A 19,589-nucleotide genomic window follows, 5' to 3' on the forward strand; every position below is an offset into this window, starting at 1 on the left:
TTGGATTGGGTTTAGTGATCAAGGGTAAGTTTTATCGGAGAGCAAATTACCAGGAGCCTAATTCAGAGGTCAACATTTTAGACATGGTGAATTGTTATCATAGGAGGTCTAGGTAATGTATTACCTGCATATTAGGGACATATACTATTGGCCCGACCGCCCGACTAATCACCCCATTCCAGGCACTAGGTTTAAATCCATACTTATTACCCCATTAATTTTACATCTCATGTAAACTAACCGGCTAATCAATAAGCATATAATCTACCCATTACTTGAAAAATTATGGGCAAAGCAGCATTTATACAATTCTGTGTAATTGTATGTAAATTTGGTTATTGATCTTACTAAACATTGTCCTCGTATACATATGGTGTCAAGTACAAACTACAAAGAGTAGTGTTCCGTAAGATGTACGAGGATATTCATATAAAACATCTTGCAAATGGATAAAATTGAACTATAACTCAGGCATTTGATGATTTCCATTGCCATAAATGAATGTTACTAACATACAATAGCTGCATTACAGAAAGGGGGAAAATTAACGATAACTGAGCTACGGAATATCTTCTACTTCTATTGCCTAGTACCCTACCTAACTACGAATTTCCTAACATTTTGAAACAAGATTTATTAATAGCCTATCTAAAGTGGTAAAATTGAAATTATAAGCAGCTAGATGACAGACGAATTCTAAAATACAATTACAGATGCACAGAGAAGCCTCAATAGCCGTTACAGTCATTTACCTCGGCGACCTGGAAGAGAGACACTTTCCGCAAGATACAAGCTTCAGCAATGAATGGGGTCTTCGTGCCCGAACCTTTAACCTTGATAACTGCAGGCATTGATGAATTAGAAATCTATTAGTATGGCCAGAAACAATTCTAAAAACATCCCAGTTCAGGAAACTTAACAAGGAGTGTAACACACCAATGAATGGTATGTACTTAACAACATGCCAACATATGTTGTAAGACTCCCAAGACTCAAAACAAACAAATGCAGACATTTATCAATACATAGGAATTATAAGCAGATCCTCTATCATGCTCAATTTTAAGCACGGAACAATATCCTCGTATGATTATATGATTTATATCACCCCCACCATTCCGATGATTCATAGCAATAAGCCAATAACAACAGCAACACTGACATTAGTCTGTCCTCCATCTATAAACAAAATAGCTACTAAACCACAGATGTAGTCCAAAGTTTTTTTTTTTTTTTTTTGAGATGGGATGTAGTCCAAAGTTCTTGTATGTTATAGAAGTGGTCAAATGTAAATTTGCATGTAAGCATAGCTCACAGCTTAAAAGCAGAGAGCCGGAGACAAGCAGAGAGCCAGAGGCGTTGGAGGCAGGATAGATGGCCAACTGCATTGTACTTTTCGTAATGCTTAATCTGCTCTTAGTCAGTGAGCTGACTTATTATGACCTTTTCCCTCTGACTATACAAGCCCGTCCTCCCAACCCAACTAAAAATAAATAAAAATTGCAGTATTGATTTTATTACCTTCCGTCGTGTTGTTCGTGATGGTTTCCAACATAACAAGTTTCTTGATTTAGGTTCCAATCTCCTGAATGACAAAGAAAATTTGAAATGTTAGAAGAAAATTATTTGACATAAACATAATATAACATAATTACAAAGTATTAATGGAGTTTCTGAAAGTAAATGAAACACTAAGGATTGTCCGATTATAATTTTAAAATATAATCAAGAAATTGAATGCATATGGTGATATGGCAGATGTTTTAAATATACAACTTAGAGTATGAGTCCGTAGCAACATCAAGAAACTTGGTTTATTTCCCCACGACATTATTGAATCCAGTAATTTCAACGACATCTTTTATCAAAGAAAAATACACAAAAGGGAAATAAATGCAAGCAATGATGATCAACACAATATGTCATCAAATTAACAAATTATACGTGTAACAACTAACAAGTCTTGCAATGTGCACCAAAAATACTAACAAGTCTTGAATGAAGATTTTTCTTTTATTTCTTTTTAACTCCCATCGCATGGCCATGTTTCTATTACCGGGCAATTAAGGGGAAGGGTTTAATGCAGAAATCCAGATCCCATCATTATTGAGTCTTGCCAGAAAATTTTGGAGCCTCTTTTAAAAATAAGTGGAGAATCCCCAAAACTGTGCTAAATGTCACAGAGTGATAAGTAGGGGCCTATGCCATCTGACTCAATAAATTTTATAAGTGTGACACATGTGTTGTCATACTCACAAATTCACAATTCTATTTGTAATGCAATCCTTAATTGATACAATAAACAAGAAAATTCCTATCCATTCAAACACACAAGCTAGGGCCAATCAGTAACAGAAAGCAGTCACTCAAATTTCTGCAGAAGTTGGATATACAGCATATGAGCAACACATCAGTCACAGAACCATTTATTCTCATGTCAGTGAATCTCATGCGGTTTGTTTTAATCATAAATTAAGTATAGGAATGTAATTTTCACCTAGTTTTGTTAAGCTAGGTATTGGGGGAGAGGGTGTATGAATTAAGTAGAATACTGTCTTAGTAATTACTTTGCTTTCTGTAGGCAGAGTTTTGTTTCCAGATACTTCAATAGTATAAGCATGACATTTTGGCAAGAAATAACCAAGACTAGGAAAATGAAAACATGAATGAAATAGCAGATGGATTAAAATATCATTGCGAAACACATACAGGTTCTCTTGCTCGAGTTTTTCAGCAATTGATACAGCCTTGCGTTTTGTCCATGCACTGCGTTGGGAGGATCCTTCTGCTTGCTGAATCACATGGGCAAGAGAAACTTTGCCTCTCACCAGGCTTCTACACTGATTTTCCTCCCCAAACCTTCCTCTTTCAGATACAGCAGATGAGTCAGGATGTTTGAATGATGGGACTGTTTCACCAGTCCGAGCTCCTCGCAAATCTCTCTTATCTGATTTTCCATGAATATCAACATGGTCACTAAACTTTTGTTCCCTTGGAGAACCTGCTAGTTCAACGATTTCACTGGTTCCAGAATTACCCTTGTTCTTTGCAATCATTCTGCTAGAACCACCATATCTGTCCTCAGATGTGGGCAAGACAAGTGGTGTATGACCACCTAACCTTGCATCTTTTCTTGATTCTGATCTTATTTCAATTGTAACTGGGGATCCAAGCACGGCTTCAAATGCTTGCAATATATAAGCCCTCAGCTTTTCGGCCTTAGATTTGGTCTGAAGTGAACTGAACAACAATCGAACAGTTGGAGCTGCGTGGAAGAAAGTTGGTCAGTCAAACAACTAAACCTGCAGAGAAGTGCCAAAACACTAGTTCCTAATAGGTCCACAAAATTTAAACTACAAAAGATCATTTAAAAAAGACCTCTCGCATTTCTCAAATACACATCACTGTTTTGACTTTTGAATAATATATATATAGCACAATTGCATTCCATCGATGATTTTCTTAAGTATGTGATAGCAGCTCTACATCTTAGACTGCTTATTGTTTTTACAAAACAGGCAATCTAACATCCTCAAAGAAAGGGGACCAAAAAAGAACATACTTATTGTACATGGTCTCAAAAATAGGGGACCAAAATAAAAAATCAAACTAGTAACACTGTATTCAAACTTTTGTGAAGAGTTAATGATTCCATGTAGAGTGACCCATCCTGTAGCTAACTAATTATCTGTTCGTGTGTATTCTTTAAGGCTGTTAATACACCCTCTCATTCCAAAATATGTATATATCAAGGAATTACTAGTTATTGTATTTGTTTTTAAAGTTGACAAGTATTATCCCCTTGGCACTTTAATAGATGAGCAATAGTGCACTTATACGGAATAATCTCTTTTGGTTCATGTAGCCGACCTCACTTATGGGACTAAGGCTTTGATTGATTGATTGATACACCTATAATACGAGACAACTATTTAAAAGGGGTGGATTATATGCTAGTAACAATATCTACTTCCACTTTTAGATGAATGGTATTAAGAAAATTATGTCGATACAAACAATAGAACATTGCAAACACATTACCACAATTCCAGCACATGGATCATGGTCAAGAAGAAAGCCATTACCTGCACCGTAACTGACAGAGATCAGCTTCCCTTCTTGATACATGAACTCTTTTACGCAACTAATTTGAATATTCTGTAGCACCTCCAACCAGATGTCTTCAATTTCTGTGTGACCTTTACCTCGCTTCCCACTGACTCCCATATCATCATATGCAGAAGTCTCACGAGAAGCAATCCTAACAACTTGCCTTCTGTTGCCAGATACCTTGCTACCATCATGAGTACCACTAGGGCTGCCTTCATAATGCCTCTCCATTCCACTTTCAGTAGAAAAACGCCTCCCATTATTGGACACTATGGCACGCTCCATTCCACCTTTCCTGGTCACTGCTCTCCCATCATTCTGGGGCAATGGACTGTGATTGAAACTAGTGTCTTCTGCCGAGGAACTGGGCAACATATACTGCTGATCAGGAGCAAGTTGAAGCAATGCAGCTGTTAGCCAGGTTAGTTTGTCACTAGACATTCTCAGCTGCTTCTCCGCTTCCGAGAGAGTTTTCAATGCTTGGCGAAGTTTTTCCATATCTTCTTTAGATACTGAAACAATTGAACAATATTTATTTTACATTAGTACAGGAAAAGCAATAAAATAGCAAGCAACAATAACTACTTAACTAGCAAAATATTAGCAAGGCAAAGATAAATTTTCAGCAGTTAAGCAAGTTGTAATGCACTAAACATAAATGGTCCATTTGATAGGCGGTGGTAATAAATGGTGGTAACATGGATGGATTTAAGAGTAACTTTGTAAGAAAATCATCCTAATGCCCAATAATGCAACCCATCCTCAAACTTGTGTATTTCTTTATAATAAAATTCCATTACCACCTATAGCACCCCTCAAGTGGTAATGAAAATCTAGAGCAACAACTCCAATGGTGATTAAAAGGACTAGCTTGCAAATCTAGTGAACAGTGTAGCAACAAGCCTACCATTGGAGACACGAAACAAAACGAATATGGGCTCGTAACAAAGCTATACACTTGGGGAAATAAGAGTAAAGGAAGAAACACACTCAAGATTAAAGATCTTGCAGGCAACCATTAGGTGAGTTTGTGGCTTTGAAAATAATTTAGTTTGATAATAAGATGCATCAAGTCAACCTACAACAATTTGTAATTCATCCCTAGACTTGCTATTATGAGAAAAAGAGATACTTTGGGTAAACTAGCATTACCGTGGCCATTGGCAGATAATTTTCCTTTCAAATCTACCTACAAATTCATTTCATTAGCACAATTTACTACCGCCTACCAAAGCTGACAATTCTGATATCACGTTAATAGGTCATTTGAGATATATTATTATATTAAATATGTGGGTGGGGTTTACTGAACTGATTGAAGCCTATTTTCACTTGATGGAGTCAGCTTAATAAGCGAATAATCACCATATGGCTGAATCAAGTGTAAGTATACAATCAAAATATAATATTGGAGAACTTAAGACAGGCAGCTACATGTATGATGAAGAGCTGATGACATTATTATTGAAATGATGATGAAAATAATAATGATAATAAGGATAGGCAATAGAGTACCTTTAAAACTTACTTGTTGCGGGATAATCCCTTTATATTAAACTTTTGCACAATGCCTTTAACAATATTTTATTTTGCGGGGTAATACCTTACTTCTGATTTACGGCCAAAAAGAGTCAGTTTTCCAGCATTGACTAAGGTGTTGTTTGGTTGATCAACAAATCCATGGGAAGTTTATTTTCCTAGGAAGTTCTACTTCCCACAATATGGAGGAATTAACTTACCTAATCCCCCCCTACATAAGTGGAACTTCCCACGGGAAGTAGAAATTCCTGCATCTAACCAAACAATTATTGACAATTCCTAGGAACTACAATTTCATGGGCATTGAGAATTTGAGATTACACCAATGATCCAACCAACAAGCACTTAGATTTACCCCTCTATTTAAATTTTTGGACTTCTCTTCACTTTTGCCCATGTTTTTCTTTCCTCCCCTCTAATATATTAACCTCAACTTTCCCCAGCCCACCTCAACAAAAACCCCCACCAACACCTATCATCTGTCCATTGTATCTCTTCTCCATCACCTATCTCGTCTCAACCTAAACACGCCTACCCTAGAATCTCAACCCCTTGTATTGAGTATCATTTCATGTCTTTTTCATCAAATTTAATTGGCCGGCCTGGATAATCTCAATAATATTAATTTAAATGTATAGTCTCATCAATTACTTGTGCTAGTTAATGCAATTAAACAGTTTCCAGCTGCTATAAATTGACTATGATGATATCCCAAGGGAAGTGTAATAAGTATATACTCCATCCGTCCCATAATATAGTTCCTGTTTTCCTTTTTAGGAGATTCAAAATGTTGTTCCTGTTTCTATTATTGGATAGTATGTAAAGACTATTATATACTCACTTTTTTGACTTTAATCATTGTACTTCCTAATTTATCCTTGAATTTTGCACATGCTTTGTACTTTTTTCCACTGTATCTCTCTCTAACTTTTTCTATGATTGTACTTTTCACTTTTATAATATATTTTATCCACTTTCTCCTCCTAATTTTAAAATACAGTGAAAAATCACAAATAGGAACTATATTATGGGACGGAGGGAGTACTATATTGCCTCAGAAAGTTAGAAGGCAGACTAATCTACTTCATAACTAACAGGTTAAGGACAATATATGTGTATTTTTCTTTTGGTTTGTGCAAGGAAAAGCATACAAATTATGCAAAAACATCTTTATTAGGTTTCAATCAAGGATAAAAGGAAGAAAGGTGTAAAAAATTAAGAAGGGGAGAGAGAGAGGGGGGAGGGGGGGGGGGGGGTGGAGAGAGAAAACTAAGCGCTGGGAAAATGAATTGTTTTGATCCAGTATTAAAATTAAGGTACACCCCTTGAAAAAAAAGGTTATAAAAGTAATTTTGTACAGAAATAAATAAAAGATGTTCCCATACAAAAATGAACTTTCAGAAGGTCTACCATGCTGACAAGCAGAGTATTAACAATCAATAATAAATACTTTGTAATACTAGGCAGGGAAGAGTAGATCTAGCCTCACATGGTTGTCGCCGAAAGAATTTTCTTCTACGCCTTTCTTTTGTGAAGTTGTATGTACCAGCTAACACATCAGTAATAACAGTAGCCAGTTGGGACATCAAAGCCAATGGCTCAACACCACTTTCCATAATCTCCCTCAGATTTTTGACTGTGTTAACTGTGTCTGCAGACAGAGCAAAGTCAAGTAGATCTACCAACTTCTCATCAGAGATCAGACCAACCTGAGGAGGAAAAGAATTTCCAATGTCAGTGCAGAGTAAAGAAAGCCATTGACAATACCAAACTGATTTATGCAACTATTTTCATCATTTTTTTTTTCCAATAATTAGCACACAAAGGGTCAAAGAATCACTGTTTTTGCTTTATAAGTACTCATACTGTTTTGCTTACTGTAAGCCACAGTTTGGATTTGACAGAATACAGTCTCTCTCTCAGTCACATCAGACGAAAGCTGAATAGACCATTGCTATCGTCAGGCCATTGCAGAGTTATACGTGTGTGGTGCATGCAAATGAAATATTACCTAGGTCAACTGATCAAGGTATCGAAAAGTTATTCGTATACAGGACCAGTCTTCATTATGAAATGTGTATAAATGCAACCATACCTGCATTATGTTATAACAAAACTACCATTGGCTGTTAAAGATATTTTCCATGAAAAAACATACTTACATTTTGTTATATCACTTTCTTTTGTTTATTTTGCTTTTCCAGGGTGAGTCTACATTCTCCATTATGCCATTGTTATAGAGCAACTCAGACAAAGCTAAAGCTCATGTGATGATGATGATCCTAAATTGACTTTGAACAGCTACCTTTTCAACGGCACAAAATTGCGAATAATATACAATGGACCAAGCCATGCATCTAAAAAACACTTGCGTCTAAAGTTTTTCCAATCTATGCACATTGTAGTTTAAAGCAAAAATTCTAAATTAGTAGTTCCGATGAATTTATGTTTCTTGCTCCCACACAAATACTGATTTCCAAATTTATGAGGCCATTGAATATTCATTTTGAAGGGATAGAACAAGAGCACATTATACAAAACTAGACCAAAATATAAAAAATGAATTTCTTCAATAAATGAAACCTTGAAAGGAATTAAACGACGGTCAAGGCTTTTAGGCATAGTTACACTTGTAAGTTTTGAGGGATCCAAAGAGTAACCCTAGGTTTTTGGCGTTGCTCTCTCACATCTCCGAAGGGAGAAAATCCATGTAATTTTTAAAATAATTAAATAAAGGAAATTAAATGTTTGCGATAGTTGAGATTTCCAAGCTAAAGCATCAACATCACTCATTTTACTAATAATCAATACATTCTGTGTGTGTGTGCAACAAGTGATATAGATACACAAACTGATAAAGGGATGCAGCAAGCTAGAAAGGTATTGTACATGCTCTAGGATTTTTTTTTAGACATTGACATCTTCAACATATTGGTCCGCTCCCAAAGATGTATCCAAATTATGAACACCAAAGAGGAAATAGCCTTGACGACATGCTATTTGCAAAATTAAACATTAATAAAAAAAAAGAAAAGAAAAAAAAATGCAAAAACAAAAATATTCTCTAATTATATTTAAATGAATGTTCATAGCTAGCTTACCAACTCCTGCACCAGTGTCACTGAGATTCTTTGACCAAGTAAACTTAATTGCTCAAGTGTCATTTCGGCGTCTCTCAAAGAACCATCTGACCTGGATGCTATAAGCTTCAGTGCATCCCGATCAATGTCTAAACCTTCTTTAGTAGCAATCCATTGTAAAGCATATATAATGTCTGCATCTTTCAACTTGGGAAAGAAAAACTTCTGGCATCTGGATATAATTATATGGGGTAAAACATCCAGACTTGAACATATGAGGACAAAAACTACACGTCTGGGTGCTCGATCAATGACTTTGGATATTGCACTCCAACAATCGTGGGAAAGTGTATCACAGTCATCAAATATGAAAACTTTGTACTGGGAAGCTTGCTGAGACAACATCATATTCTCAAACAAATCCATAATGCTCTCAAAGTCAAAATTACTTACAGGACTGATTTCTTTTATAGTTCTACTTTTACCCATATCATGTGCAACGCAAGAACCACAATAGCCACAGGGTTTAGGATGTTCAGGTGACTGGCAATTTAAAGCTCTGGCAAATATCCTTGCAGATGATGTTTTCCCTGTTCCATGAGGCCCATGGAAGACATATAACAAACCCACCTTCCTCCGAACAATGGCATTAGAAAGAGCCTGTGCAACCAAGTTCTGGCCAACCAAATCTCTAAATGTTCTTGGCATGTATTTCTGCGTCAAATTCTGATGTCTAGCATGGCGTCCCCCTCTTAGCTTGCGTTGGTCACCGGACCTAGCTTCAGAAGCAAGGTCAGATTCTATATCACGTTTCAAAAGGCTATCAGCAAATATGCCTAGCTCCCCAGAGTAATCATGGGCCCAAGCAGCATTATCTGAGCTCCCAGATCCATCAACCAGTAAAGGCAGTGCCTCAGCATCAGACTTACTACAAGAGCTTGACTGATCTGATGCTGCAGGAAAGTCAGAGGCATCTCTTCCCTGGGGCATTTGACCTCCTCTTTTTAACCTTGGGTCAGACAAACCACATGACAAACTTCTGCCAGCCATATCAAGAATTGTCTTGCCTCTATGATGAATCCTTGACCAATTAAAGGGTATCCCGCACCCATTTCGTGGACCTTTTGAAACATTATGGTCACCTACTTCCTCTTCTTCCTCAACCATGGGATGCCTTTGTTGCACCACACCCTTTACTGATGAATTTGATGCCACAGATATATCATTTTGAGGCCTGTTATCCCTAGGAGGCATAGCACCAGGTCTTTTTACTCTCCTGAACTTGCGCCTTCTCACTTTATTGAAACCACTGCATGCACCACGAACACTAGGTTCTGCTTCTTCAAAAACATTTTCTGTTTTTGAGTGCCTCCCATTAGGATTCTTGTTTGAAGAAAGTACACCATCACTATCCATGGTGATCTCATGCAACTGCTGCGAGAGAGTTTTGGGGTTACCCTCTTGACTATATTTCCCTGTTGCAGTACTCTTTCTGCTTTTTCTATCGGAATTCCCTGATACCCCTTGAGACAATTCATTCCCATTCTCATAAGGCTGAGTCCCTTGGTTACCTCCAGACAGGTCACTTTTTCGGCTAGATTCTTTCTCCCTATCCCTTCTGACATCCCAAGCTCCACTCTTGCTACTGTGCTCACTGCCTAATGCTGCCTGGAAATTAGCCCCCCCAGCCTCAAGACTCTCAAGAGGCGGGGAACATTGAGATAACCTTCTACCATCCCTTGAATGCTCACCAGTTGACCTTCTGCCATTCTCAAGCCTTTCCCCATCTCTAGAAAGCAGATCAGCAATGACAGGAGAATGCCACGGTGGGGGACTAGCCGAAGGATCCCTAAGAGAACGAGACCTCTGAAGCACAATAAGGTCCCTCATAAGGGACTTATCATGCAATAGGGGACTATGCTTATGCATATGGTTTTTCAAATGAATACAGTTAGTCAAGTGTATATGGTTACGCAGATGATCACTAATATCACCATTGGCATCCTTGAGAATCCGATTACGAACAGCCCTAGTCATGATCAAAATAGCAAACAACCAAGATGCACAAAATTTTCCAAATTAAGCAAATAGTTCGGCATTTTCTTTAAATAATCGAACACTACCCCAAAACCCTCCTCTTGGATTTTCCCTCAAACTAAATATATTGCCCACCCACCAATTCAACCACAGTAATGGCATCACATTCATCAACCCCACTTCCAACTTCAATCATCCTATCCAATCAATACTATACCCAAAAATCGACGTCGAACCCACAAATTTGATCAACTCCCCTCCCACTACAATTACCATTATTTCTCAAAATTTCATTCAAATCAAATGCACCATCAACATTAACAGCATATTAATCAAAAATCAACAAAACCCATCAAACAAATATGACCAAATTAAGCATCAAGGGTTCCAAAACTTATCAGATAACAGCTCAGCAAGAAAAACCCAGCAAAATATTCTTCACCCTGCCAAAATTAAACAATAAAAAACAAATTAAGCAGCAAGTTCAAAGCTGGCACATTAGCAAAAAGAGACAAATTACTTGCAAAACAATCAAAATAATAGAAAATTACATACATACATACATAAGCACATTAAATCAGGAGCAAATGGTGTAAAATCCAGTGAAAAATGCAGATTAAGAATCACATAGAAATACAAAGAAAAAGAGAGAAAACAATCACCTGAATCAGAAGCAAAGTGGGGTTACTTTAAAAAAACAAAAATCAATAGTTGGTTTCAACCAAAAATTAATTGTACCCAGATCTTTCTAATACTCTGTTTTTTTATTTTTTTGTAACTTTCACATGAACTCTGCTTTGAGAACGACGGTGAGTTGAAAAGAGAGAAATTGAGGAAGAGAGAGAAAAACAAACACCACCAATTTTAGCCAACTAGTGTAATGTAAGTAGTAGCGACTGCAAGCAGATGAGTGTAGAGAGAGAGAGTAGAGAGAGAAAAGGTGGGACCTTGCTCAGAATCCACGTGGATTCTGCATCCTAGCCGTTGGATGCCATGTGGGGTCCACCGAGGTTGTGGGGTCTGGTTAAGGGTAGTTTTGGACCATACTCAAGGTCATTTTTTGCACGGGTAAAAATGAGGGATTTTTGGATTAGATTGACCAAAAGTTATTTAAGAGTCATAAATCATAATTAGGGTAGGGTTATGGTGTGGTTTTGTACCACGCCCGATGTCACTGATGACTCTAATAATGTTCACTGGTACCAATCGTTTATTTGGTAGCCGATAATAAGTGATGTTAAAAGACTAAAAGGAATGATTTTAAGTTTAATTTAGAAAAGAAATTAACATTGTAATCCCCATGATAATGGAATCTCATCCTTAACACATGAGTTTTCTTGTATTTTTTTTATTGCCATCTATTTCGCTTGGAAAGAGATATTAGTTGGGAATAAAAATTTCTAAAGAAAAATAGTCAATTTGGGGTGAGTAGGATTATCATGGAATGAACCTTAATTTTCCTTGTAAATTTACAAATTATTCATTCTCATTACCATCATTTATAGTTCCCTAATAAACGGACAATAAATTGTGTTTAGTGATATTAGTCTTAGTATCAAATTCTTTTTTACTCCGTATTAGAATTTGTGTTTTGGTGGTATTATTAGCATGTATATATGTATGATTAGTCGTTGATGACTTAAGTTAGGATATAGTATTTAGTTCACCTTCTTATACTGTCTCATTTTTCAATCTACATTCGCCGTTACACCCACTACACGATCATATAATGTACTACACATGACGTGTTGTCCTTTATCTCTAGAAACACGCACCTAGGATAGTTTATTAAGGTTAATTAGGAGACTATTGTACCCTGATATAAATAGTCTATTAAGTCGTTTAATATTATTGTTACTCGGTGTGTAATTCTTAAATTAAGAGAGGTCAGAGAACTCTAAAGAGAGAATTCGTATTTAGGCATAGATTGTGAGATCTTGAGAGTCTTGTATCATTATCTCACTCCTTGATTGAAAATCCTAGTGCAAAGTTTGTAGTTTTTACTTCTCTAACAAAGAAGATATTTTCCAATTAAAATTCTTCGTGTGATCTTTATTGTTTATCTTTCTTAAAGTGAGACATGGATCTTAACATAAAAACCATTATATTTGTTATTTGACTATGGTTTAAAATTTTATATACCAAGTAACCAAAAGAAAAATAAGAACTTGTCAAACTTACTTGAAACTAGAATAAGTGGTTTAAATTTTGGTTGCAGATTTGCATGTAGGTTTCAATCCCAATTTCGATTATTCCCTGACATTAAGTCACCCTTTTCTTTTGTTGATCAAATTACTCAACCCTAAAATTTAGGGCCTGTTCTGTTTAGCTTAATTTCAGTTCAGTTTAGTTCATATAGCTTTAATCAGTTCAGTTTATTTCTTTTGCTTTTATTTCAGTTCAGTTAAGCCCCAATCAGTTTAGTTCCAATTAGTTCAGTTTAGTTGTTTTCAGTAAATCGTCGGAAGATCCCCTTACTTGAAACATTTAAAGACATTTTTAAGATAATGTCTAATTTAGGGTCTGTTCACATTTACTAAACTTAGCTTAATTGAATTGAACTAATTGAAGCTGAACTGAATTGAGCCTAAATGAATATTTTATGAGAGAAGAAAATTAGGAGCTAAACTGAACTGATTGGAGCAGAACTAAACTGAAAATAAGCTGAAGTGAACCTACCCTTAATAATTTTGTCCTACTCGTACATTTACAACCGGGGAAAATTATTCAAAATTTGGTAATCTAATAGGAGGGTTGGGGACCAAATATAATAATTGTGTTGAATAACTTACAAATTTGGCAACCAGAATTTTTTGGTACGTAGGATGGTAAGTAGCATATGAACTTTTGAAGCATTAATTAACTTTTGAACAGATAGATGATTGACCCAAATAATAAATAAATAAAATAAAAAGATTGTTGAATTGAAGGCACTTTGTGCTGCTAACAGCTGAACAGAAACATCAATCGGTTAATAGTGACTGTGACCTCAAGATCTAAATCATCTAATCTTAAGTGGGAGTTGAAAGGATGTGACATTAATTCTAGGTAACTTATACTCTTATAGTTATGGCCCCTTTTTCATCTTTATCTTTAACTCCTTGTTATTAATTTTAAACTACACATAACACGTGGATAAAAATTAGTGTCAATCTATAGTTAAATTTTATAGATTATTATTATTTTTTTTTCTCACTGTAAAAGAGAATTATAAAGAACAAATGATGCATACAAAATTTGACGGCACATTTTAAATACTACGAAATATTTTTATATTTTAATCAATTAAGCTAGGTATATCATATGAATAAAATGATAATCTATGAAAAACCCTAAATATTCCTCGCAATGGTATCTCTGTAAGCTTAACTCTTTATTTATTTATTTTTACAAGAGACAAATAATCAAATTCTAATTTTGCTAAAACATCCAATAATTAAATTAACTTTTTGTAAGTCTTTAATAATTACTTCAAATCACAGCCATATACTTGCTAGATTTTTGAGCTACTTGCATATAATCAAATTAACGCTTAATAGCACTTAGAATTTAACTCTATATGGTACTTGTTGTGAAATAAAGGGAATAAGAGAAGAATTGAGGAGAGAATAAATCTGTGTATATTATTCCATATGATAAGGTGTATATATACATACAATATATTAGGGTTTGATTGGATAACCCTAGATCTAGATTGTTCCGGAATGATACAAAGGAGGATAATGGATATCCACAAATATTTCATAACACTCCCCCTTGGATGTCCATTATCGAAGATTGTGCCTCATTAAAACCTTACTAAGAAAAACCATGTGGGATAAAAACATAGTGAAGGAAAAAGAGTACATCATTCTTCGTAATACACTCGAGATACCGCCTCATTAAAAACCTTACCAGGAAAACCCAATTTGGGACAAAACCATGGTCAAGGGAAAAAAAGTGCAGCGCGTATTTTCTCCCCCTGATGAATACATAACTGTACTTGAGATCTTCTAGTACCACAACGATGAATCCAATATGTTTGAATATCTTTTCATATGTAGTAAGTAAAGTATCATCCGTTGATCTTCGACTCTCCTAAGTTGAAGTTGCATCTTCAATTCTTCAGGTCTTCACGTGAACATGTGAAGTGTCTTCATTTCACCATACATGTGTTTATCTCTAATATCATTTTTCAAATCTCTGTTTAATAGTTGATTTAAAAAATTAAACTTATGCGGTTATGACTTCTTCTGAAAGTCGTTAATAATAGAAATTGATAATTATTATTTGATCAAACATTCATTAATAATCACTTGATGACAAAACTTGACATTATTAATGTCGTTCTTCAATCTCATATGAATTATAATATAACATATGCAATTATATACATTAATCATGGTTCTTTTGGACCATAAGAAACAGTCTCACGCATAAATATCCCGTTTCTTTAGAAGTTTCATAATTAACTACACGATAATTTTTCTACATATACAAATAGTAAATCTCACTAACTCTTATATACTCAAACTTCAGTTGAGATGTCAATGATGTAGTCACATAAAATTTTCAAGAGTTTGATAATTATAATATTCAAAAATTTGTAGGGCTGATTATTTAAATACGTCGTATATAAGTTCTTCGGGAACTCTTCTTACATGATTCATAACATGTTATTAAATCGACGTTTTCAATATTTTCATCACAAGTATAAGCCCATAGGAACATAAGTATTTCTTTCTAATTTTCCATCAAAATTGTAAATATGTCTTACTAACTTTGAATGAACATTGACATACACCACAATTATTATATAGAAATTAAAGCATGCAATATGAGATATAAAAATATATGATAAACAACTTATACAATGAGTAATGCATTTACAACTTCGAACATATGCAATGAATAATCCAATAACCTAAGACTCACACATGCATATGAACATAAATAAGACTCGAAATAATGCAAGACACTGTACAATGTGGATTTTAAAAATCCATATTTCTTTGGACTTCTGGTTCATGATAAACTTTTATTATTATCATTATGTCGACATTAAAATGGACATATATTCCAGATCCCTTATTCACTAGTCCATTATATCATGCATATGCATTATTTATCGGTTCCATCATATATCGGTATCATCATATAATTCCTCAGGGTACAATTTTAATTTGCATGCTATTTTGACAACGATATCTGAATACATTTTTCATTGGTACCATCATAATTTTTCTTACATCATAGGCCATCTATTATAATAATTCAGATATCTATACCACTTTTAGGGTATTTCATTCACTATGGTATTTATATACTATTACACTATTAGTGTTAACTGCACTATCTTGCCAAATATCATATCTATTAAACATATCTTTATTTTGGAACCGATCATATACAACCTACACTTCAGGTGTAATGATTCAAGTACAATTGACAAGATTTTATCTCAATGTATACACACAATTAATATGATCAAAATGTATCTTCAACGCTATGCAACATGAGTCATAACTGAATACAAATCAAATCATAAATGTGCAACATATCTTGATAGCATATGGACGAAAGTTGGCTAGAAAACATTTCAAATTACCATTATTTATATATGGATCATCAGTTTAATTAATTTTTGCCAACTTACTCTAATTCTCCCCCTAAGTTGGTAAAATATCTCATATATAGGGGCATCACAGTTCTTCACCAACTTAGTATACAAATTTACAATAAAATTCATTTCATGGGAGGATCATAATCAACAAAATTTATCTCTCAGAATAATTATATTATAACAAGCTTTTATCTCTTCTAGAGGGCAATTTTAAATTATTTCTTCATTAACTATACATTGCATAATACATATGTATTTATTATTAAATCTTTCACAATTTGTTCTCTTCAGGAGATCAATAATTCAACATCAATGGGGAGACATATGTTGTGCAGTTGAATTTCCTTCTTTTCTATTTTTTATGTGCTGACATACAATAGCCCCCAATCAATAGAATTGTTATACAAGCATATATCACTTGCTTGTAATTCTACTAGGTGGTGATCTTTTGGATCTTTAAAGACTTAAATAGTGTATTTGATGAACTTCTGGTCACATAATAGTTGACAATAATATATAAGTTATTTTGGTAAACTTCTGGTCACCCATTACTCTTTTATATAAGAAATCAAAACTTATTAACCCTCAATTCAATCTCAATGTTATGTCTTGCCATTCAATTCATTTCATATATTTAACATTGAGAGAGCGTCAACACATTATCAAATGAAACTTCAGGTTTTCATAACGGGTAATTATTCAACCCGGTTGGCCTAATTTAATTATCACATCCGATCACTTCTCTAAATTAAACTCTGGTCAGTTTTCCAACACTAGTGATCACTTTATTATTAATCTTATGTTATGCATGGCCATGAATTTGATGTGATATTTGAATATCAACATGTGTTTCTTTATACAATTGGCAAGACGATCAACAAATATTTTATCCAATAATTTACTCATACTCTGCTGGAGTTTTGACTATAATCTTGATACATGTTAATCTTGTTGAATATTTCATACTCTTCTGGAGTCTTTTATATAATCATGAAACATATAAATTTTACTAAAAGTGATTTCTTCTAGAAATATAATGGGATTTATCATTTCCTCAAATTTGTCATTGTCAATAGTTGCTCCATTCCTTTTTCGAAGGTTGTTATATTTTAACTCTATTGGACTACAACGCTTCAGACGTGCTTTAGGTTCATTAGTAACCGATGTTGTCCTTCTGGGACAATAATTTTAATTAGAGCATTTATAATTAGTATATGATCAATGACATTTATATCCATCTTCAAGATGGTATCATTTCAAAATATTTAAATAACGAACATGTGGCCACTTCTATTAAGTAAATCGTTAATATTTAAGTTAATGTATGAACCAAACTGACATCAATATATTTTATTATTTATGTGTAAGGATAAAATAATGGAATAATTAATACAGTCTCCCTCTAATCCTTGCACATGGGACATGAAATGAATCCAACAACATTTAAATCTCATCCACAAGGCATAAATTCTTTTAGCAATACATGTATCAAGCATAACTGACAAACTTAATTGTTCAAACATTTAATAGTATTATTTCATGACATTGTGTTTATAAAATCACGTTAGTATGTAGTGGATATCTAAGCAACATGCTTTAGCTTTGTAGATAATGCACATTTCTTTGTATTATTCTTAAGGGTTTTGAGCCCTTTATAAGTTCAATCTAGGAACTTTAAGTCTATATGTGTGATTATTCTTTATAAATATAAGGAATTTCAGGTCCGCACATCATATTCAAATTACATTCATTCCAATAATCTAACTTCAAGCAGGGAAATAATATCATATTATCAAATTCAATCACACATCAATCAATGTTTCAATGTTTCAAAATATTCTAGCGCATTCCTTTAACCAAATCAATACGGTAATTAACTTGATCACTAATAATTTAACCGCCAAGAAGCTACTACATGACCAATTTGAACAAAATCACCAATAATAATAATAAGCAACCCTTTGGCAAATTGCAACAGCCAACTTGATCACAAATATTTTAACCGCAAATAAGCAAGTCGAGATAAAGAAAATTACAACAGTAATCAATTGATGATGAAAAATTAAACCTCAAACTCTAATCGAATACCCAACCATTCAATCCTCATATCATTGACACAGCAGAAAACACTATTAGTCACTAAAAAAAACACTAAGCAGTAAATAATATTCCTAAAAATTAATCACTAATCAATAATTAATTAATACAAAGTCAAACTACTTCACAATCAAATTTATTGTATATAGAAATTTAACTTTCATCAAACTTATTCTTTGGTTAATAAAGGTTTACGGATCATAAAATTACAAGTATATTACGATCGTCACTAAAGACTTCAATGCATTCCAATAAAATTAGTCCAAGATTTAAAGCCCAATATGTATACTTCTTAACAAACCACAATTAGTTTGTCTTCCCTTTACAATGAACTTAATATACCATCAATACAGTTAATATACCAAACACATGCCATCTATAATACAAACTAAACATACAATGAGAAATAAGTTCGATAAATATATTCATAATAAAGTATAATGAATAATTCATAATCTTATAATTAGTACGAGTAGTAAATGTATCAAATTACAAAATTCATGCAATAAAGCTAATCAACAGGAAAAATCATGAAATAGACTAATTATATTGGCATAATTTGTTGACTATACCACCAAACTTATCAAGGTAAAACTAGGACTATTCTCAAAATCAACCAAAACTAGATAATACGAAGTAATTATTAATTGAACCCAATGGAATTCTAATACTTCGTAACGTCTACTCCATAAACTCATGAAAGACTTAAATTATACCAAATTTAAGATACCTTCACTGATTAAATCCACTAATAAAGAATCCAATTAGAAGTAATGTGTATCAAACACAATTCAAAGGGATCAATTGGTAATATAAAGTAGTTATCAATTAGAAAAATTAGGATATTACCGACGTGCCGCAATATCATAACAATACAAATTGTCAAATTATCATGAATTTATGACCACTCACATATACTTTGTAGAATATAGATATTGGCACAATATCGAAAATAATAATTAACACCAATCAATAACATAGAATGATATTGTAGGAGGGGCAATATCTATTACTATTCTTGTTCAAAAATAAATCAATCAGTTTACGAATAAAGCGTCAAGAATCGATTTACCGAGAAAGTAGTTGACGCCCGGTGAGAAGTGATTAAATTCTTTTGGTTGAGA

At 34.0% G+C, this 19,589-nt stretch overlaps 1 protein-coding gene across 5 annotated transcripts; it reads right to left on the reverse strand.

The window, feature by feature from the left end:
* Positions 1-461: 461 nt before the first annotated feature.
* On the reverse strand, positions 462-11,649 carry LOC145636191 (protein STICHEL-like 4). 5 transcript variants are annotated; one of them, XM_081687681.1, is made up of 8 exons: positions 11,429-11,649; positions 8,751-11,209; positions 7,139-7,358; positions 4,086-4,622; positions 3,038-3,265; positions 2,710-2,947; positions 1,522-1,585; positions 462-841 (listed from the first exon to the last, which is right to left on the reverse strand). In XM_081687681.1, the coding sequence occupies exons 2-8, from the start codon at positions 10,764-10,766 to the stop codon at positions 749-751; spliced, it is 3,396 nt and encodes a 1,131-aa protein (XP_081543807.1). In that variant the 5' UTR covers positions 10,767-11,209; positions 11,429-11,649; the 3' UTR covers positions 462-748. The 5 variants fall into 5 exon arrangements, with proteins under 5 accessions (XP_081543807.1, XP_081543803.1, XP_081543806.1 ...); XM_081687677.1 differs by having other exon boundaries at positions 2,710-3,265; positions 11,429-11,648; XM_081687680.1 differs by lacking the exon at positions 11,429-11,649 and adding an exon at positions 11,330-11,396 and having other exon boundaries at positions 2,710-3,265.
* Positions 11,650-19,589: the final 7,940 nt, after the last annotated feature.

The sequence above is a fragment of the Chenopodium album genome, chromosome 6 (assembly GCF_948465745.1).
Source record: "Chenopodium album chromosome 6, dcCheAlbu1.1, whole genome shotgun sequence".
NCBI classification, from domain to species: domain Eukaryota; kingdom Viridiplantae; phylum Streptophyta; class Magnoliopsida; order Caryophyllales; family Amaranthaceae; genus Chenopodium; species Chenopodium album.

What these genes read in the sequence shown, in the direction of transcription:
- LOC145636191 (XM_081687677.1), bottom strand. Translation starts at nt 10,766, where the DNA reads ATGACTAGGGCTGTTCGTAATCGGATTCTCAAGGATGCCAATGGTGAT. An exon ending in TGACACTGGTGCAGGAGTTG is followed by an intron (nt 7,359 to 8,750) that starts GTAAGCTAGCTA and finishes TTTCCTCCTCAG; the next exon opens with GTTGGTCTGATCTCTGATGA. An exon ending in CACGAACAACACGACGGAAG is followed by an intron (nt 842 to 1,521) that starts GTAATAAAATCA and finishes CAATGCCTGCAG; the next exon opens with TTATCAAGGTTAAAGGTTCG.